Below are 22,744 nucleotides of genomic sequence, written 5' to 3'. Positions count from 1 at the left end.
CACTTGACCAAGGCAAAGTCATAGAAGCTTCCTAGACACATCCAAACAACTTGAAGGACGTAGTTACTGGGGCTGAGGTCTGGGGACTATGCTCAATTTATACAATATAGTTCCTAAAGAAAACATTCTACATCCAACTTTTGTGAGCAGCAACTGGAGTCTTGAGAGCTTGCCAGTGGCTGTCTAAAATACATCTATTTGTGCCACCATTTTGAGAGCAAAAGAGAATGAAGAAAACCAAAGGTACAAGGGAAACACTAGTCCAAAGGACTCAGGGACCGCATGAACCACAACCTCCACCAGCCTAAGTGCAGAGGAACTACATGGTGCCTGGCTACCACCACCAACCCCTGTGACAGAGATCACAATGGAGGGTTCAAGACAGCGCAGGAAAAAAACATAGAACAAAATTCAAATTCACAAACACACACAAAAGACCAGATTTACTGGTCTGGCAGAGACTGGAGAAACCCCCAAGAATGTGGCCCTCGGATACCCTGCTGACTCAGAACTGAAGCCACTCCCAAAGTCCACCTTTCAGCCAAAGATTGGCCAGGCCTATAAAACAATAACAAAGGTGAGGAACTTGCTTCTTGGTTCAATCAAGTACAGGAGACTCAATGGGCAACACCTGCCCAAAAGCAGATGTGAAGGCAGGAAGGGATAGGAAAACCGGACGAATGGGGTGGAAAGGGAAAGAGGGAGAGTGCTGACACCTTGTGGGGAGCTACCAATGTCAGAAAAGCCTAAATTTTTGAATGAGAAACGAATTTGTGCTGTAAACTTTCACCTAAAATGCAATAAAATTTTAAAAACTTATAAAACATTACTTTAGAAAATCTGTGAGAGAGGAAAACAAGTCTACGTTGTATAAACCAAATCCAAACTAGCTATCATTGAGTCGATTCTGACTAATGGCGACCCCACGTGTCTCAGTTTAGAACTGTGCTCTGCTCCACAGGGTTTTCAACGGCTGATTTTCTTGGAAGTAGGTATGTCTTCCAAGATGACTTTGGGTGGATTCGAAATTCCTTTTTTGTTGTTTAGGTGAAAGTTCACAGAGCAAATTAGTTTCTTGTTCAAGAATTCCTACACAAATTGTTTTGTGACATTGATCGCAACTCTTGTGATGTGTCAACACTCCCACACCCCCATCTTTCCTGGTTTCCATTCGTCCATATTTCCTGTTCTTCCTGTCTTTTCATCTTTGCTTTTGGGCAAGTAATGCCCATTTCATCTCGTATGCACGATTAAACTAAGGAGCACTTCCCTTACGTGTGTTATTATTTTTTTAAAACTGTGTTATCTTTGGGTGAAAGATGAACTTCAGGAGTGGCTTCAGTTCTGAGTTAAAAGGGTGTCTGGGGAGCTATAGTCTTAGGAGTTCCTGTAGTCTCTGTCAAACCAGTAAGTCTGATTTTTGTTTTTGGGTTTTTTTTTTTTTTTTTTTGGTGAAATTGAATTTTGTTCTACATTTTTCTCCAGCTGTGTCCGGGACTCTCTATTGTGAATCCTGTCAGGGCAGTTGATGGTGGTAGCTGTGCAGGGTCTAGATGTTCTGCGTTCAGGGTGGTGGAGGCTGTGGTTCATGTGGCCCATTAGTCTTTTGGACTAACATTTCCTTTATGTCTTTGGTTTTCTTCATGCTCCGTTGCTCTGAATGGGATGGGACCAAGAGATGTATCTTAGATGGCCACTCGCAAGCTTTTAAGACCCCAAAGTTGAATGTAGAATATTTTCTTTATGAACTATGTTATGCCTATTGAGCTAGATGTCCCCCGAGACCATGGTCCCCAGTCCTCAGCCCCAGTAACTCAGTCCCTCAGGGTGCTTCAATGTGCCTAGGAAGCTTCTATGGCTTTGCCTTTGTCAAGTTGTGTTGATTTCCCATATATTGTGTACTGTCTTTTCCTTCATCAAAGTTTTCACTTGTCTGCTATCTAGTTCTTGGTTGATGTTCAATCATTTCAGTAGGTAGCATATGATCAGGATCTGATGCTACTGACAGAAGAAGTCCAAGCTGCACTGAAGGCATTGGCAAAAAACAAGGCCCCGAGAATTGATGGGATAGCAGTTGAGGTGTTTCAACAAATGAATGCAGCGTTGGGAGTGCTCACTTGTCTATGCCAACACATTTGGAAGACAGTTACCTGGCCAACCAGCTGGGAGAGATCCATATTTATGCCTATTCCCAAGAAAGGTATCCAACCAAATGAGGAAATTTTGGAACACTATCATTAATATTACACACAAGCAAAATTCTGCTGAAGATCATTCAAAAGCGGCTGCAGCAGTACATCAACAGGGAACTGCCAGAAATTCCGGATGGATTCAGAAGAGGATGTGGAAACAGGGATATAATAGCTGGTGTCAGATGACTCTGGCTGAAAGCAGAAAATACCAGAAGGATGTTTACCTCTGTTTTACTGATTTTGCAAAGCATTTGACTGTGTGGATCATAACAAATTGTGCAGAAAGGGAATTCCAGAACACTTAATAGTGCTCATGAGGAATCTGTACGTAGATGAAGACACAGTTGTTCAGACAGAACAAGGTAATACTGCAAGTTTTAAAGTCAGGATAGGTGCGCATCAAGGTTGTATCCTTTCACCGCACGTATTCAATCTGTATGCTGAGCAAATAATCTGAGAAGCTGGACTATATGGAGAAGAATGCAACATCAGGATTAAAGAAGACTCATTAACAACCTGCGTTATGTAGATGACACAACCTTGCTTGCTGAAAGTGAAGAGGACTTGAAGCACTTATCGATGAAAATCAAAGACCACAACCTTCAGTATGTATTACACCTCAACATAAAGAAAACAAAAACCCTCAGAACTGGACCAATAAGCAACATCATGATAAATGGAGAAAAGATTGAGGTTTTCAAGGATTTCATTGTACTTGGATCCACAACCAACACCATGGAAGCAGCAGTCAAGAAATCAAAAGAAGCATTGCACTGGGTAAATCTGCTGCAAAGGACCTCTCTAAAGTGTTGAAAAGCAAAGCTGTTACCTTGAAGACCAAGGTGCACCTGACCCAATGCATGGTATTTTCAAACGCATCATATGCATACGAAAGCTAGACAATGAATAAGGAAGACCGAAGAAGAATTGATGCCTTTGAGTTGTGGTGTTGGCGAAGAACATTGATTATACCACGGAGTGCCAAAAGAAGAAACAAATCTGTCATGGAAGAAGTACAACCAGAATACTCCTTGGAAGCAAGCATGGTGAGACAGTGTCTTACATACTTTGGACATGTTGTCAGGAGGGGTCAGTCCCTGGAGAAGGACATCATACTTGGTAGAGGGTCAGTGGAAAAGCGGAAGAGTGTCAATGAGATGGATTGACACAGTGGCTGCAACAACGGGCTCAATCATAACAAGGATTCTGAGCATGGTGCAGCGCGGGGCAGTGTTTCGTTCTGTGGTACATAGGGTCGCTTTGAGTTGGAACTGACTCGAAGACACCTAACAACAATTATCTAGTTAGTTATTTTCCCTCCCCAGCCCTTCCCTCCCTCTTAACTATCAAAGATTGTTTTTTTTCTGTGGATAAACCTTGCTTGAGTTTTTATAATAGTGGTCTCATACAGTATTTGTCCTTTCGTGATTAACTTATTTCACTGAGCATAATATTCTCCAGATTCGTCCATGTTGTGAGATATTTCATAGATTCATTGTTGTTTATCATTGTATAGTGTTCTGTTGTGTGTATGTACTATAATTTGTTTATCCATTCATCTGTTGATGGACGTTCAGTCGTTTCCATCATTTTGCTATTGTGAATCATGATGCAATGAACATGAGCGTGTGTATGTCTGTTTGAGTGACGGCTCTGATTTTCTCTAGGGTAAAAAAAAAAAAAATTTTTTTTTTTTTTTTTTTTATATTCCTAGGAATGGGAAGCCTGGATTTTATGGTATTTCTATTTTTAGTCTTTAAGGAAGCACCATATCATTTTCCATAGCAGGTAGCCTCCAAACAAGTGTCTTAACAATTTGCACAACAAAGGGACTCTGTGCATGGTATAATGCGTGGGGGTGAGGGGGAAGCGATAAATGCAATTTAGAGTAAAATAATCTGTATTTTCTACTTATCAACTATTATAAAGTACAAATATTGAAGAAAAAAAAAGAACAGAAGGAGGTAGAGATGCTGGATATACTAAAGGAAACTTCCAAAGCATCACAATTTTGCTGAGTGTGCTCTCTCCCCCTCTTTTGTCATTATCTATGCAGGATATGTAGAATCACAGGGTAGAACTTCTTCACATACTGCATTGCTGTTTAAACGCTATTCAAACTACTGTTCTAACACAGAGGTTTTTTTTTTTTTTTGGGAAAAAAGCAAAATCGACTGTATTATAAATTTATATCTCACTTTTACATTTAAGATAATGGTTTAGCTTAAGCTACTCTGCCTGGTTTCACCCAGCATTAGATGACAATTTCTTGAACAGCAGGCATAGTGTTTAGGAAAAATTACTCAACTTCTAGGTCAGAGTCCTGGATCCCTGGGTGGTGCAAGCAGTTTGTGATTGGCTACTATGGAGCAGTGGTTAAGAACTCAGCTGCTAACCAAAAGGTTGGCAGTTGCAATCTACCAGCCCCTCCCTGAAAACCCTGTAGGACAGTTCTACTCTGGCTATGAGTAGAAATCAACTCGACAGCAATGGGTTCGGGCTTTTGTTTTTGTTTTTTATACTACCCTGATGTTTGGTGGTTCACAGCCACTCCGAGAGCTATGGAGGAAAGGTCTGATGATCTGCTTACCTATAGATTACAGCTAAGAAACCCCTATGGAGCATTTCTACTGTGTGATGCATGGAGTCACCATGAGTTGGATCACCTCAACAGCAACAAGTTCCAGGTTAGAGTTATGCAGGATGTTTCAACAGTACAGTTCATCATAATCAGAAACCTCTATGTATGTGGATCACATGATGTAAAAAAAAAAAAGGATAAAAATCATGAAAGAAAGGATCGTTAATCAACTGTATTGCTTAGGTATTAAGGAGTAGAATGTGAGCCATACATACATGCAGGCTTTGTTCATACCAATTTTCCTGTTGTAGTCCTTCATAATAACACCATTTCATGGGGCAGTTTTAGTTGACCCAAACTAGAATGATTCAAATTGCAAAATTATTACATTATGTTCATTATCAATGAAAGTTGATATTTTATCTAATCTTGCTAGCAGGACATTAGGACTTAGTCGTTTTTCAGTAGAAATAATAGTAAAATGGGGTCCTTAAGATCCTATGTGGGTTTCATTTCAGATTCAATCTCACATAAACTCCAACCTGCAGTTTACTATCAACAAAACATCCAAGGAGTTGAACATTTGTAATATAAATATGATTATGTTACTCTGTTGCTCAAAACTTTTGAAAAGCTTCTCATCTCATGCAGAAATAAAAGTTCTTAAAATGATTTATAAGGTCCTGAACAATTTGCCTTCCTGGTCACTCTCTGACTTCATCTCCAATAGCCTTTCCCTTATTCTCTCTACTGCCAAGCCAACCTCCTTGGTGTTACTTGAACACACTCTTGCCTCAGAATTTTGTAGAGAGCTTGCTTCTGCATGAAATACTCTTCCTTCATCTGTCTACATGGCTCACTCCCTCACCTCCTTCAAGTTTTTGCTTAAATCTTGACTTCTCATGGTGGCCTTCCCTGGCCACCCTATTTAAAATTTCAGCCTTCTCTCCTACACTCACCAACCTCTTTCCCCTTTCTCCATAGCACTTATCTCTCTCTGATATGCTATATATTTTACTTATTTACTTTTTTTCTTTGCCCAACTAGAATGTAAACTCCATGTGGGTCAGTGGTTTTGACCATTTTGGTTATAGTGTCTGTCTAGTGCCTAAACAGTGCCGGGAACATAGTAGTTGCCCAGTAATATTTGTTGCCCAGCAAAAGAATGACTACTACTTTATCCAATGTTAAAACATTTACTACTTATGTAAGCATGAAAATTTCAGTTTGTTCCTAGTCTGGAAGACTCTCAACCATCAAGAACCAAGGAAATTAGAAAGTTGTTCTGTTACTAAGTCCTTTAGTTCTGTAGTCATTAGGCATTAAAACTTGTTCTGTATTCACTTTTTAAAATATTAGACTGTGTTAAGAAATAACCTTGAGTACACCAGTGATGATCCACCTGGGATAACAGCTCTCCAACGTTCTACACCCAATTCCTCCAGTAATCAAAGCTCAAACATTGAGAAATATCACAGATATAATGCCCTTATAACTGCTGGGATTGCCCATGTTGAAAATATAGTTGTTACATTGAAGTCAATTATAATACAGCTCTTCTTGGTTAGCTGAAGAATATATCAATGAAGGGCCCCACTGAGAAAATATCTTCTTTAAAGTGTGCATTGGCAGCTGAAATCAAGTCTTTCTTAAGTGTGGACAGTGGTCTGCTTTGTCTCACATAGATTACTTTATGCTCATTGTATCCTCAAGACTTTCTTCAATGCGGCCTTCATCTCCTTGTTACGTAAGGTGTAAATTAGAGGGTTTAAGAAGGGAGTGACCACAGAATAGAACAAAGTAATAATCTTCTGAAGTTCAGCTGGGTTTTCAGATGTGGGGCTCACATACATTGCCAAGAGGGCCCCAAAGAATAAACACACCACTGTCAGGTGCGATCCACAGGTGGAAAAGGCCTTTTGCCGGCCAGCTGCTGAAGGGACTTTTAACACAGCTGTCAATAAAAGGGCATAAGAGCCAAGGATGTATAGAAGGGTAAGGATGATATTCAGGGAGCTCAGGATATAGAAGACAATCTCAGTGATAGGAGCTGGAGCACAGGACAGAGACATCAGTGGGTCCATGTCACACATAAAGTGATCAATTATATTGGGCCCACAGAAAGATAATTGGGAGAGTTGCACTGTGGAGACTGAGTAACTGAGGAACCCAAATACCCAGCAGAGAAACATCAAGAGATAGCAGAGTCGCAGGGTCATGATGGTTGGGTAGTGCAATGGGCGGCAGATGGCAAGGTACCGATCATATGCCATGACACAGAGAAGATATGTTTCAGTTGCAGCAAGGGAAGTAAAAAAATAGAACTGCAGGAAACAGCCAGCAAAGGAGATGGTTTTTGTCTCTGAGAGGATGCTGGCCAGCATACTGGGCACAGTGGAGGTAATGTACCAGATTTCAAGGAAAGCAAAGTTCCCAAGGAGAATATACATTGGGGTGTGGAGTCGTTGGTCCCACCTCACTGCACAGACGATGGTGCCATTTCCCATCATGGTAAATATATAGGCCCCAAAGAACAATGAGAAGAGGAAAATTTGCATCTCCTGGCCACCAGAGAAGCCTAGGAGGACAAACTCAGTCACAGTGCTTTTCTCTGAATTGTTCATGAATCCCAGGGCTGCAGAGAAGACATAGAACACCATTACACAAGTTGTTTTACTTTCTGAGAAACCTGTAGGAAACCTATGCGTGGCACATATGTTGGCCGTTTGGCAATTAGTTTGAAATAATCCATCCTCTGACTCTTCCTTAAAGCCACCAATCAATGATCCCAGTGATTCTAAATTTCAGTAAAATTGGGTTCACAGCAATAGGAGCTTTTTATTTTATGGATTTTCTTTATCAATGAGTTAGATTTTTTCAAAATTCTTTCTCCCCTTTGAAATTTTGAAAACTCAGAAACATCACCCTCTCTTACCTCTGTGAAAGGCAGCAGAGTAGCCATCAGTTTGTGTTTCTTTTTCACACCCATAGTTATTTATTTTGATAGGCCCACTCTTAGTCTAAGTTACTTTTTATTAGGAGTGGAATGACTACGTTTTTTGACATCTCTCACCCAAAGGAAAGTAGGTGACACACTTCTCAGATAACCTGGAGCTGTGAATGCCTGTTCATCACTTGTTTCTCTGTGTTGTTCACATCAGAATAATTTTCTCTTGTAACATATTAGTGAAGTATAAATTTTAACACAAAAGCCAAAATGAAAGGTCATAGGAATATTTTCCTGGAGAGTAGAGAGCTAATAGTGACCTCAGAACATTCCTTGAATTTGCTTTACTTCAAGCTTTTATTTTAAACCCCTCTAATTTATGAACTGAATCTGTGCTACCCTAAACAAATACAGTGTTTTAAATAATTTTACCATAAATCTCATTAAAAAAAATTCTTTTCAAAATACATAGCTTGGCTACTTACAAGTAATCATCCTTGTGCTATCCAGATATTGCACAAGATAGGTTTCCACATTTCTGACTGTAATTCCGCCTGCAGGAAACTCAGAATCTTAACTCATAGAGATCATTTATCAAAAATCAAACAAATGGATAAGCAAACATAACACTATCTCTAAATGTTGCTAAAGATCATTTCTTTTTGCTGAGCACACACAATAATTTTCTTTTCTTTCAGTTTGATGATGCACAAAACGTACATGTAAAAAATATTCAACAGGCTTTATCCAAATGCAAGGTTGTTTTTTATATTATTTGGTACAAAATTTCAAATAATCTAAAGTGCTCATTCTTTGTCATTTTAGTTTATTAATAGCACACTATTCAAAATTTACTTTTCTGAAATAGAAATCCCTCTTTTTAAAAATTAAGAGCATAAAAAATATGGAAACAGGCAAAGAAAAATGAGAAATAACCTCACTCCCAGGAGAAAACAATTTTAACTCTTTGGAGAATTGTGTTCCTCTCTTGAAAAAAACTAAAATGACATTTTCAAAATACATTGTTTTATAACTTAATACGTTTTGTCTTCTTTCCATGTAAAACTCTGTGGCTGTACGTCATCATTTCAATCACTGCATTGTCTTCTATTCCATAAATGGAATCAACACCTAGTGATAGGTTTATGTGTGACCTATGAAATGAACTTAAGATTATTAGAATATTTAATGATTAGTCAGTGTAGAGTGTCGTAGTTTTTGATGACGAATATGTTAGGTATGCTTTTGATGCCTATCATACACTGAAGCCAGCCAGATAAAACCCTATTACACATAAAATGAACTTCCCATAGAATATTTCCATACATGTTCTAATATGTCCACTAGGGCATGTGATGTAACGTCTAAATTATATGCTTCTATATTTCACTGTCTAGACTGAAAGCTCCTGTAATTCTTGGACGATGTAAATTCATCTTTATATTCTCAGTTGACTCAGTTTCTGGTGCACAGTAGGCATTAGTTGAAAGAATTAATGAATATATGAATTCTAGGCTTGCCACCCTGTCACCAAAAAGCTGAGTTTCTGAACATCACCATTAGTGGGTTTCCAATGTGAACATTGTTGGGCAGAATCTTGTGCGACTCTGACCAAACTTGCCAGCAGGGCCACATTTAGACCTTGTGGCCCACTAATCCCACCTTGCCTCATGTCCCTATCATCCTTTAGGGTCCACTCTAAATGCAAGCCTCTCCAGTCATTTATTCTGTTTCATGTTTTCAACCCTATTATTGACATTTTAACCCTGGTGGCGTAGTGGTTAAGTGCTAAGGCTGCTAACCAAAGGTCGGCAGTTTGAATCCACCAGGTGCTTCTTGGAAACTCTATAGGGCAGTTCTACTCTGTCCTGAAGCGTGGCTATGATTGGAAATCGACTCGACAGCAATAGGTTTAACTGACATTTTGCTTAGTCTTTCTCCTTATTCCATCTTTTTCTTCCTAAGTGCCCCCGCCCGAACTTGCTTCTTCGTGAATGGTTCTTCTGTCCTTTCATCAATCCATTTAGCATTTACTAAGCAGGAAACTTGACACTCATTCAAGGTACCTTCTAATTCTGTCGCCTTCCATGTGTAATTAATTGCCAAATCCTGTTGATTTTCCCTCCCGAATGTTTCTCAAATCTGTCTTGAGCACATGGAAAATCAATGTAAGCGTGCTCTCCTTGTTTGGATGGTTCAGTAGTGGAGTGCAGCAGCCACACATATAACCTAGAAAGAAAAATGGGCCACTTTTTAGGAAGTATGTAGAGTTTTTTTAGGAAGGAAGCATGTGGTTTGGTGAGAAAGGAAGAGGAAACCCACTCTGGCAATCTATGGGGTGTCCTACCACAGCTGAGACACATTCAGAACTGATTGACTATATCTAGTAATACTTAACTCAGCAGTCTTGTTATGCCACACACTTAAAGGAAAATAAATAAAATCAAATTAATTTGGGTTCAACTACTGTATGACCTACTGCGGAACCTTGGGCAAGTTGACACCTATCTTGCTGAAGAATTCTTGTGAAAATAGCATTGAACGTGTATGCCTAGCACAGCGCTTGGAGTATATGAGGACCTAAAAAAAAAAAAAAAAGGTAGATGTTATTGTTAATACTACTACTACTAACAGGAGCCCTGGTGGTGCAGTGGTTAAGAGCTACTGCTAACCATAAAGGTGGACTGTTCAAACCCACTAGCTGCTTCTTGGAAACTCCGTGGAGGAGTTCAACTCTGTCCTTTAGGGTCCCTGTGAGTCAGAATCAACTCAACAGCAATGGATTTTTTTTTTTTTTTACTACTACTAATAAATGTGATTAGAAAGTAATTGGGATAACATTTAGCATAATCACTTAGTTTAAAAATTACTTAAAAATCCAGATGACAAACAATAAATTTAAGTTAATTTAACAGAAGGGATTAAGAAGTTACCCCATTTCAATGTATCACATAAGAAAGCTACAGGCAGCTCTCTAGGTTGCTCCGATTTATCTTATTAATCTTCTTGCATATTCTGGCACTCGGAAACATACAGCTTGATATGACATAAGGACCCACCCAAAACAAAACTTTTTGGGTGGGTCCTTATGTCCTGTCAATCTGTATGTTTTTAAAAGGACATCAAAACGCACTAGCGTTCACAATTCAATATGCAGAAAATGAATGATTAAAGGAAGGGCATTTCATTAGCTGGGGTGTGCATAAGAGTAAATAAGAATAAGCTGTTTAACTGAGGGCTTTCTAAAAGCTGAGTTATGCACCACACTGAATGGTCTTCTGACATCAAATATGAAATTTATCAATTTTATGAATAATGAGACATTCCTTTGTGAATCATGAGGCAAGAAAGTTTAAGAGAGTGTTAAGCTGAGGAACATCTGAGTAACTGGGTCCTCAGTCATCTGCTCATTATAACATACCTGATTATTATATTACTAGATATGCAGTTTCCTGTGGATAAAACCACATATCCAGAATTATAAAACCCATGAAACTTTGCAAAACTATATTAATAGTGAAAGGGGATTCCACTGGAGCTAGTGTCTATGTCTAAGGAAAAATCCAGTGAAGCCTAGATAGGGAGAAAAGTTACTTACCCCTCATGATAGGACTAAGTGTGGACAGTGCTGGGTATACTCACTGATGGTTTTCAATCCCTTACATGGAATCTGGACCCAGGGGTCTGAGCCTTAAGAGTTCTCCTGATCACTGGTGCACACTTAGATGTTATTCCAAATCCTAGGAAATACAAAGACTGAACCTCTCTTTCCTCCCTTCCTGAGGAGCTCAAAAAAGAAAGTTATAGCAACAGTGTACTTCTGTTGGGCAATAGTGATAGCTAATGGAAAGAAGCACAGCCCTATATCAGTGCTTGAGGCATGGGCCTTAACTGCCAGTTTGGTATTTTCCTCAAGAGCTCAGTCAACCACAGGCACCCAAATCTTTCTTCTGTCTGGCCCGGCAGAGAAAGTTCATCAGATGTTTTTTATAGATTAGTTACTTATACTGCAGAGTTGATGGAAACACTGAGGTATGAACTCATGAGGCAATTTCAAAAAGGGGGTGCAGTGAACGAAGGGGAAGAGAGTGTTGTTGAGACTCTCAAGGGGTACAATTAAAGGTGCATCTTAGAAATTATTGTGAAGTCTTCAGTCTCCCCTTGGGATGGTTTGTGCTCAAGAGTCCTTGGTGTAGCATCCTTTCTTCCATCCACTGTGTTCGTATAGTTTAGGGTAAGTTGGTCCCTAGAGTGAAGACAGGAAGAGTGTCTTAAAAAGGCAATGGTGAGATGTCTGTATGGGTTTACAGGGAACTTCTTTTTGTTTTCAGGGGAAGTCTTTTTCACTGTGAAGTCTAGAGAATGTTGAAAATGTACATTGTTTATATTCTCTGAGGGTGTGTTTGCTTCACACAATAGACTTCTCTAAGTTTTTGCTTCCAGGCTTTAATTACTGATAGGCTATTTCTCTTCTATTTGTCCTATTTGTTCTGTGTTCTTTCTTGTTTTGAATTATTCAAGTAATTTTATTATTTCATTTTTCCCTATTGGCTTTTTAGTTATACACTCTTGAATAATTATTCTAGTGATTACAATACACATCCTTGAATTATTACAGTATGTAGCTATAATTAGAGCCCTGGTGGTGCAGTGGTTCAGTATTAAGGCTGCTTGCCAGAATGTCAGCAGTTCAAATCCACCAGCTTCTCTTTGGAAACCCCATGGGGCAGTTCTACTCTGTCCTATAGGGTTGCTATTAGTTGCAATTGACTGAAGGCAATGGGTTTGGGTTTGGTTTTGGTATACCTTAAATTAATACTTTCACCACTTCCTGAACAGTTTAAGATTGTAACAGTGGTTTAAATCCATTTGTTCATACATTTTATTTCTTCATATGTTATAAATCCCACAAGATATCATAATTATTAAACAGTGTTTTATTTATCCACATATTTATCCTCCCTAGAGTTCATTCCTTTTTTCGCTTTCAGACCATCCCTTTGTAACTGCACTGCTCTGTTACTTTTGTCATAAACCAAATGATTTTATATCTTTGGGTCTTTTATTGGACTTGCTAACTGTGGTGGCACAGTGGTTAAGAGCTACCACTGCTAACCAAAGGGTCTGCAGTTCAAATCCACCAGCCGCTCCTTGGAAACTCTATGGGGCAGTTCTACTTTGTCCTATAGGATTGCTATGAGTTGGAATCGACTGGACAGCACTGAGTTTTAATTGGTTCCATTGGCTATTTAATTACCTTTGCCCTAATATCACAATGTCATTCCCTTTGTAATAAGTCTTGATGTCTAGAAATATGTCATCCACCTGTACTTTTTTTTCTTCCTTTCATATTTCTCTTTCCCTTCTCCTCCTTTTCCTTTTACTTCACTATTGTTCTTTTAAATAGGTATTAAGCATTACATTGTATGAATATACTGCAATTTATTTGCCCATTCTCTGTTCATGATTATTTCAATTATTTCATTTAAAATTAGGACTAGCTTGTTAAAGTTCCCAAAAATAACTGCTGGAATATTGGTTGATATTTTGTTAAAACTATAGAGCAATTTGGAGAGAATTGATACCTTCACAATACTGAGTTTCAACTCATGAAATAATACAAACCCAGTAACCTCCATTTATTTAAATCTTCAACAATATTTTTTCTGTCATGAGGCCTTTTGCCTCTTTTTTTAGATTTATTTTTTGGCATTTGATAATTTTTTTGATGCCATTATAAGTGGTACCATTAAAATATTTTATAGCTTTTGTTGCTGATATACAGAAATAAAATTAATATTTATATATTGACATATTCAATGATTTTTAAAAATTCACCTGTTAGATGTGACATTTTCTTTGGAGATTATTTTGGATATAATACATATACAATTATACCATTTTAATTTCTTTTAGGTATTACACAAAAATATATAAATTTTTTTCAATTTTATATCCTAACTTTCCACTCCTGGTAACTTCAATTTATTTTTCCTGCGTAATTGCACTGGCTAGAACCTGAAGTACAATGTTCGGCACTAGTGTTTGTAATCAACATCCTTGTCTCCATTGCAAATCTCAAAGCGGAAAATTTTCAAATTATAAAACAGTAAGTGCATTTAAGGTAGGTTTATTTATTTTTTAAATAAGACCTCTTCATCAGTTAAGAAATAATTCTTTTATCCCTATTTTACTAAAATATTTTTAAATGGATTATATTGAGTTTTAATATGTGTTTTGCTATATGTTTTGAAAAGATGTAATGTTTATATGCTTTAACTTTGTTAATGTGATGAATTACATTGATTTTCTAATGTTAAATCAAACATACAGTTTTCAGGTATAAATCCAATTCAGTCTTGAATTTTTTTTTAGCGTATCTTTCCTGGTTATGGTCATGACTTAGCAGCTTAGCAACTAACCTTTCTGAGGGAAGTAACTATAAAATCTGGACAAAATACAAGCAACCATTTGAATGTACTGGAGAGGAATCTACACAGGTAAAAGTTCAGGGACTATAATTCCTGGAAGAAGGCAAAAGCAGGGAAGTGGGTTCTATATTCACCTTCCCCTCACCCCTCAGGATATATGACAATTCACTAAAACAAAACCAAACAAAACAGCAACAACAACAACAAACCATTGCCTTGGAGTGGATTCTGACTCATAGCGATCCTTTAGGACAGAATAGAACTGCCCCATAGGGTTTCCAAGGAGCAGCTGGTGGATTCAAGCTGCCAGTCTTTTGGTTAGCAGCTGTAGTTCTTAACCACTATGCCACAAGGGCTCCGAGAATTCTCTAGGTGGGGGAATATAGAGATGTGGAGGCATGGGAACAGACTGGTGGTTGGGGGATGAAGGAATAAAATCTGAGTAGAAAGCAGTTGTTTTACTGAACTGAAGAGATAGAAGAGTTGGAGTTTGCAGCTGCCTAAGCAGCAGGTGCTTGAAGAACAAATTCTTTTTTTAACTTTTATTGTGCTGTAAGGGAAAGTTTACAAATCAAGTCAGCCTCCCATACAAAAATTTATATACACCTCGCTATATAGTCCTAGTTGCTTTCCCCCTAACGAGACAGCACACTCCTTCTCTCCATCCTCTATTTTCGTGTCTATTCAGCCGGCTTCTGACCCCCTCTGCTTTCTCATCTCCATCCAGACAGGAGTTGCCCACATAGTCTCATGCGCCTACTTGATCCAAGAAGCTCACTCCTTACCGGTATCATTTTCTGCCTTAAAATCCAGTCCAATCCCTGTCTGAAGAGTTGGCTTTGGGAATGATTCCTGTCTTGGGCTAACAGAAGGTCTGGGGAGTATGACCCTCGGGGTCCTTCTAGTCTCAGTCAGATCATTAAGTCTGGTCTTTTTTCAAGAACTTGGGGTCTGCATCACACTGCTGTCTTGATCCATCAGGAGTTCTCTGTTGTGTTCCATGTCAGGGCAGTCATCGATTGTAGCCGGACACCATCTAGTTCTTCTGGTCTCAGGCTGATGTAGTCTCTGGTTTATGTGGCCCTTTCTGTCTCTTGGCCTCATAATTCTCTTGTGTCTTTGGTGTTCTTCATTCTGCTTTGCTCCAGGTGGGTGACCAATTAATGTATCTTAGATGGCTGCTTGCTAGCATTTAAGACCCCAGACGCCACTCTCCAAAGTGGGATGCAGAATGTTTTCTTAATAGATTTTATTATACCAATTGACCTAGATATCCCCTGAAACCATGGTCCCCAAATGCCTGCCGCTGCTACGCTGGCCTTCGAAGCAATCATTTTATTCAGGAAACTTCTTTGCTTTTGGTTTAGTCCAGATGGGCTGACCTCTCCTGTATTGTGTGTTGCTTTTCCTTTCACCTAAAATAGTTTTTGTCTACTATCTAATTTTTTTTAATCTAATTAGTGCATACCCCTGTCCCTCCCTCCCCACTGTCATAACTATCAAAGAATATTTTCTCTCTGTTTATCCTATTTCTTGAGTTCTTATAAAAGTGGTCTCATACAATATTTGTCCTTTTGCAACTGACTAATTTCATTTAGCATAATGCTTCCAGATTCCTCCATGTTTTGAAATGTTTCGTAGATTCATCATTTTTCTTTATCAATGCGTAGTATTCCACTGTATGAGTAAACCATTATTTATCCATCCAACCGTTGATGGGCACCTTGGTTGCTTCCATCTTTTTGCTGTTGTAAAAACAGTGCTGCAGTGAACATGTGTGTGCATGTATCTGTTTGTGTAAAGGCTCTTGTTTCTGTAGGATATATTCCAAGGAAAGGGATTGCTGGATCCTATGGTAGTTCTAGCTTTTTAAGGAAGCACCAAATCAGTTTCCAAAGTGGTTGTACCATTTTACATTCCCACCAGGAGTTCCAGTCTCTCCACGACCTCCTCAGCATTTATTATTTTGTGTTTTTTGGATTAATGCCAGCCTTGTTGGAGTGAGATGGCATCTCATTGTAGTTTTGATTTGCATTTCTCTAACGGCTAATGATTGTGAGCATTTCCTCACGTATCTGTTAGCTACTTGAATGTCTTCTTTAGTGAAGTGCCCGTTCATATCCTTTGCCCATTTTTTAATTGGGTTATTTGTCTTTTTGTAGTTGAGTTTTTGCAGTATTGTGTATACTTTAGAGATCAAACTCTGATGGGAAATATTATAGCTAAGAACTCCCAATCTGTAGGTTATCGTTTTACTCTTTTGGTGGTCTTCGGATGAGCATAGGTATCTGATTTTTAGGAGCTTCAAGTTATCTACTTTTTTTCTGCAATGTTAGTAATGTTTTCTATACTGTTCATGCCGTGTATTAGGGCTCCTAGCGTTGCCACTATTTCTTCTCCCAGGATCTTCATTGTTTTACATTTTATATTTAGGTCTTTGATCCATTTTGAGCTCAATTTGGTGCATGGTGTGAGGTATGGGTCTTCTTTCATTTTTTTGCAGATGGATATCCATTTACACCAGCACCATTTGTTAAAGAGACTTTTTCCCATTTAACTGACTTTGGGCCTTTGTCAAATATCAGCTGCTTGGATGGATTTATATCTGGATTCTCAATTCTGTTCCATTGGTCTATGTATCTGTTGTTTACAGTACCAGGCTCTTTTGACTACTGTAGTGGTATAAGAGTGAGGCCTCCCACTTTATTCTTTTTCAGTAATGCTTTACTTCACAGGGTCTCTTGTCCTTTCATATGAAGTTGGTGATTTGATTCTCCATCTCATTGAAAGATGTCTTGGAAATTTAGATTGGAATTGCATTGAATCTATAGTTCCCTTTTGGTAGAATAGACATTTTTACAATGTTAAGTCTTCCTATCCATAAGCAAGGTATGTTTTTCTACTTATGTAGGTCTCTTTTGGTTTCTTGCAGTAGTGTCTTGTAGTTTGCTTTGTATCATTCTTTTATGTCTCTGGTAAGATTTAATCCTAAGTATTTTATCTTCTTGGGGGCTACTGTAAATGGTATTGATTTGGTGATTTACTCTTTAATGTTGTCTTTTTTGGTGTAGAGGAATCAAGCTGATTTTTGTATGTTTGTCTTGTATCCTGATACTCTGCTGAACTTTGTATTAGTTTCAGTAGTTGTGTTGAGGATTCCTTAAGGTGTTCTGTGTATAAGATCATGTCATCTGCAAACAGAGATACTTTTACTTCTTCCTTACCAATCCAGATGCCCTTTATTTCTTTGTCTAGCTTAATTGCTCTGGCTAGCACCTCCAGCACAATGTTGAATACGAGTGGTGATAAGGGGCATCATTGTCTGGTACCCTTGACCTCAAGGGAACTGCTTTCAGGCTCTCTCCCTTTAGGATGATGTTGCCTATTGGCTTTGTATAAATGCCCTTTTCCTTCTATTCCTATTTTGCTCAGAGTTTTTATCATGAATGAGTGTTGAGTTTTTTTCAAATGCCTTTTATGCATCAATTGATAAGATCATGTGGTTCTTGTCTTTTGTTTTATCTGTATTATGGATTACATTAATTGTTTTTCTAATGTTCAAGCATCCTTGCATACCTGGTATGAATCCCACCTGATCATGGTGAATTACTTTTTTGATATGTTGTTGAATTCTCTTGGCTAGATTTTTATTGAGGATTTTTGCATCTAAGTTCATGAGGGATAGAGGTCTGTAATTTTCTGTCTTTGTGGCGTGTTTACCTTGTTTTGGTATCAGGGATATGGTGGCTTCACAGAATGAGTTTGGGAGTATTTCATCCTTGTCCTTGCTCTGAAATACCTTGAGTAGTAGTGGTATTAACTCTTCTCTGAAAGTTTGATAGATCTCTGCAGTGTAGCCTTCCAGGCTAAGGCTTTTTTGGTGTTGTTGTTTGGAGTTTTTAATTACCTTTTCAATCTCTTCTTTTGTTGTGGGTTTATTTAGTTTTTCTACCTCTGTTTGTGTTATTTTAGGTAGGTAGTGAGTGTCTAGAAATTCATCCATTTCTTCTAGCTTTTCAAAAGGAACAAATCCTTGAAAGAGGTGGACCACAGAGAATGACACTCAAAATTTGGTGAAATCTTTCCTCAAGGCATTTTTTGATTCCTTTGGGGTCTACTTGATGGTAACAGGTTTGGTTTTTGTTCTTTTTAACTTTTCATGGAGTGCTGGTAGGGTAGTGGTTAAGAGCTTGGCTGCTAACCACAAGGTCAGCAATTAGAATCCACCAGCTGCAACATGGAAATCCTATGGGGCAGTTCTACTCTGATCTCTGGGATTGCTATGAGTTGGAATCAACTCAATTGGTTTGGCTTTTTTTTGAAGCTGTTAATATGCAAGATGATACTTCAAGAAATCTAGCAGAAAGCAGAAACCGAGAGTCTGAAGAGATAAGCAGAGATTTCAGGAATCACACGGTGGAATAGGAATCAGGGCACACTAAACAGGAGCAGCCCTGGTATAGTCCAAGCTTCAGCTGAGATCTCATGAATGCCATGTTCCTGAGTAAGGGCCGTACCCCAGCAGAAAGAGCACTACTGACATGGATCATCTTTAAAACACATAAAAATAACTTTTAAATGGGATTAAAATTATCTACCTCTACTCTGTCTACCTGCTAAAAGAACACCTTATCTTGGCTGGGTTGCTACACACAATGTCTGCAGAATTCTTTAAATGCAATGTCCTGCATTCATTAAAAAAAAAAAAAAAAAAAAATTGAGGCATGCTAAGAAATAGCTCTAAATGATCAAAAACTCAGAGAAGAAATAGTAGAAGCAGGCTCACAGGTGATTAAGGTTTTGGATCAATACTAGGATGAATAGTTATATGAACTATACCAGTTTTTTTTTTTTTTACCTGAAAAAGAGATTAAATATGAGTTTAATATTCCTCAAGGGTCTTATTGATTAACACTGTTTTTTGTATTCCCAGAAATTTCTGCAGGGGTCTTTTCATGTCTTTGTTCCTAAGGCTGTATATCACTGGGTTAAGGAGCGGGGTCATGGCAGAATAAAATAGCGTCACAATTTTCTGCATTCCATCTCCTTGCTGAGATGATAGACTCCCATACATGACCAGTACTGAGCCATAGAAAAGTGAAACCACAGCCAGATGAGACCCACAGATAGAGAAGGTTTTTCTTCGTCCAGCTGCTGAGGGGAGTCTTAGTACAGCTCTTAGGACCAGAGTGTAGGATCCCATGATGAAGAAAAAGAGAATAATAATCAGGAGATAATTTAAGGTGGAGAAGAGAAGCTCCATCACAGGAGTTCTTTTGCAAGTGAGTGCTAGAAGAGGACCTGGGTCACATAGGAAGTGATCAATTATCCTGGATCCACAAAAGGACGTTTGGGAAATGATGATAACAAGGATCAAGAACCAGAGGAAAGCAAATATCCAGCAACTGACCACAAGATTGGTGCAAAGATGTCCAGTCATAATGGTTGCATAGTGTAGAGGCTGGCAGATCGCAAGGTATCTATCAAAAGCCGTAACCACAAAGAAAAAGCTTTCTGTACAAGCCAGAGAGAAGAAAAAGTAGATTGGTGAAAGCACCCAGAGAAGGAGATGACTTTGGTCTCAGAGAGGAAATTGGTCAACATGCTGGGGATAGTGGAGGTGACAAAGCACATCTCCAGGAAGGAGAAGTTGGCGAGTAAGGTGTACATGGGTGTGTGGAGTCTCTGATCCCAGCGCACAGCACAGATGATGGAACCATTTCCCATGAGGGTCAGGGGGTAGACAATAGAGAAGAGCACAAAGAGGAGGATCTGACCCTCCCTGGGGCAAGGGAAGCCCAGGAGGATGAAGCCATCGATGGTGTTGGAGTTGTTGAGGGTGTTGAAGATTTTCATGTGTCTGTGAGCTGTAAAAGTCCAGCAAATACTGAATAACAGTGTAAAGACAGATGGGGACCCAGATACATATTTAAGGCATCTTGGGAAAGAAAATAAGAAATAAGTATCAATTGCTATGCTTTTTATTCAACACTGAGAGATTTCCTACCTTGCTTTTTTGCTCTCATTCCCATTTTCATTGTGGGCTCAAGTAAACTTTTGGTCAGAACTGATAAGCTCTTGAAGTAGAGTGTTGTAGAGGTATTTATATTAGACTTACACTTAGTAGAATATATATATATATATAACCTGACAATGTTCAGTTTTACCTGAGTTCTGTTATCCTGGATAACAGCCATTGTTAAAGAAATCCCTTTGTCTTTTGTGTTCAGGAAAATGGCTCACTGCAAGTAACAATCCTTCATATGTCTTAGATACAACTCTTGGATGCTCCCTTGTGTATCTCTGACAAGGTCAGACACAGATCCTCCAAATTCACATCTTTACCTCATAATTACTTAACTGAGCTTATGAACTGCTTGTCCCCACTGATCAATAGAAATGAATTGCTTTTTAACAAAGCTTTTGCTAAGCTTCTCCTATCTACACTGCCTCCACCCTAGTTCGAGTCATCTTTTATCCCATGGACCACTGTGATGGTGTCTTAATTGGCTTCCATTCTTACCTCACAACAGACTGCCCTCCATGCCAGGGCCCAAGTGACGCTTTAAACAAAGAAAATCTGATCATTCCTTTCTTTTGTACATAGATATTGGTAGCTTCTGAATTCACTTAGAATAAAATAATATATCTAGACCTTGGGTTTTGATTTAGCACCTCTAAAATCTCCACAATAATTCCATAATAAACATCTCCATAACAAATTATGGATGACATTGCAATGAATGGGAATTCCAGAACATTTAGTTGTGCTCCTGTTGACCCTGTACATAGACCAAGAGCCAGTTGTTCGAACAGAAGAATGTGATACTGCATGGTTTAAAATCAGAAAAGGTATGTGTCAGGGTTGTATCTTTTCAGCACACTTATTCAATCTGCATGCTGAGCAGATAATACAAGAAACTGGACTATATGAAGAAGAACATGGCATCAGGATTGGAGGAAGACTCACTAACAACCTGCGATGTGCAGATGACACAACCTTGCTTGCTGAAAGTGAAGAGAGCTTGAAGCACTTACTGATGAAAATGGAAGACTACAGCCTTCAGTATGGATTACACATCAATATAAAAAAAAATAATCCTCACAACTATACTAATAAGCAACATCATCATAAATGGAGACAATATTGAAGTTGTAAAGGATTTCATTTTACTTGGATCCACAATCAATGCCTATGGAAGCAGCAGTCAAGAAATGAAATGACGTATTGCATTGTGCAAATATGCTGCAGAAGACCTCTTTAAAGTGTTATAAAAGAAAGGTGTTACCTTGAGGACTATGGTGTGTCTAACACCAAGCCATGGTATTTTCAATCACCTTATATGCATGTGAAAGGTAGACAATGAGTAAAGAAGACCAAAGAAGAATTGATGCCTTTGAAATATGGTGTTGGTGAAGCATATTGAATATACTATGGAGTGCCAGTAGAATGAACAAAACTGTATAGCCAGAATGCACTTTAGAAGCGAGGATGATTAGACTTCATCTCATGTACTTTGGACATGTCATCAGGCGGGACAAGTTTCTGGAGAAAAATATCATGCTTGGCAAATTAAAGGGTCAGTGAAAAAGAGGAAGACCCTCAACAAGGTGGACTGATACAGTGGTTGAACAATGGGCTCAAACAAAGCAAGAATTGTGAAAATTGCTCAGGACCAGGCAATGTTTCATTCTGTTGTGCATGGGACTGTTATGAGCGGAATCAACTCAATGGTGCCTAACAAGAACAACAACAAATATGTCCAGCCTCATCTCACAGTTCTAGCAATCAAACGCTCTCTCATGCACACAGTGTTGTACAAATGGGGTGTGCATACGTGCTCTACTAATATAAGCTCTGCACATATAAAATAGGCTTTATTACACAAAAACTGACAAGCTGAAAAGTATCTTGAGCTTTCATAATCCCACTGAGAGGTGTGAATATTTGGAGTGTACTCACGAAGGCCTGCCTTTCAGTAGAGAAGGACTCCCCCACCCCAGTAACACCCTGTACCAGGGGTGGGCAAATTTTTAATAAATATTTTAGGCTTGTGGACCATATAGTCCCTGTCATAAGAGCTCAACTCCATTTTTGTAGGGTAAAGTAGCCATATATAATACCTAAATGAAAGAACATAGCTGTATTCTAATAAAAATTTATTTATGTCTACTGAAATTTGAATTTCAGATAATTAACATCACATATGTCTAACGTTTTATGAAATGTTACTCTCCAGTGAATTTTTCCAACTGTTTAAAAATTAACAGAAGCGTTCTTAGCTTGCTGTAATATAAAAACAGGCAGCAGGCCAGATTTGGCCCATGAACCATTGTTTGCTCACTCCTGCTCTACATATTTATAGGGACAGGAAAGCAAGGACCATCTAGTTGATTACTGAACAATTGAAGTTCCTTGGTTGAGCAAGTGGCCTTGTTAGAAAACAGGGGCGTCTATACGCCAGCAGCTGGAATCAGCCTGTTCTTCTACTGAGCTAACTCTGACCTGCTGGGCCAGGTTTCAGCTAAGTTAATGAAATGAGTTTCCAAAGTCATCGGGATATGTCTCTACACACAGACACTCACAGACTAC

At 38.7% G+C, this 22,744-nt stretch overlaps 1 protein-coding gene and 1 pseudogene across 1 annotated transcript; both read right to left on the bottom strand.

Moving 5' to 3' along the window:
* Nucleotides 1-6,470: 6,470 nt before the first annotated feature.
* On the bottom strand, nt 6,471-7,403 carry LOC126084584 (olfactory receptor 11H4-like). The gene has a single exon (XM_049899179.1). It carries the CDS (start codon nt 7,395-7,397, stop codon nt 6,471-6,473), a length of 927 nt encoding a protein of 308 aa, XP_049755136.1. The 5' UTR covers nt 7,398-7,403.
* An 11,630-nt stretch (nt 7,404-19,033) lies between these two features.
* On the bottom strand, nt 19,034-20,348 carry LOC126084583 (olfactory receptor 11G2-like; annotated as a pseudogene).
* Between the last annotated feature and the right edge of the window lie 2,396 nt (nt 20,349-22,744).

This window comes from Elephas maximus, chromosome 10 (assembly GCF_024166365.1).
Source record: "Elephas maximus indicus isolate mEleMax1 chromosome 10, mEleMax1 primary haplotype, whole genome shotgun sequence".
In the NCBI taxonomy this organism is placed as follows: domain Eukaryota; kingdom Metazoa; phylum Chordata; class Mammalia; order Proboscidea; family Elephantidae; genus Elephas; species Elephas maximus.
This window is presented reverse-complemented; position numbering and strand designations above follow the sequence as displayed.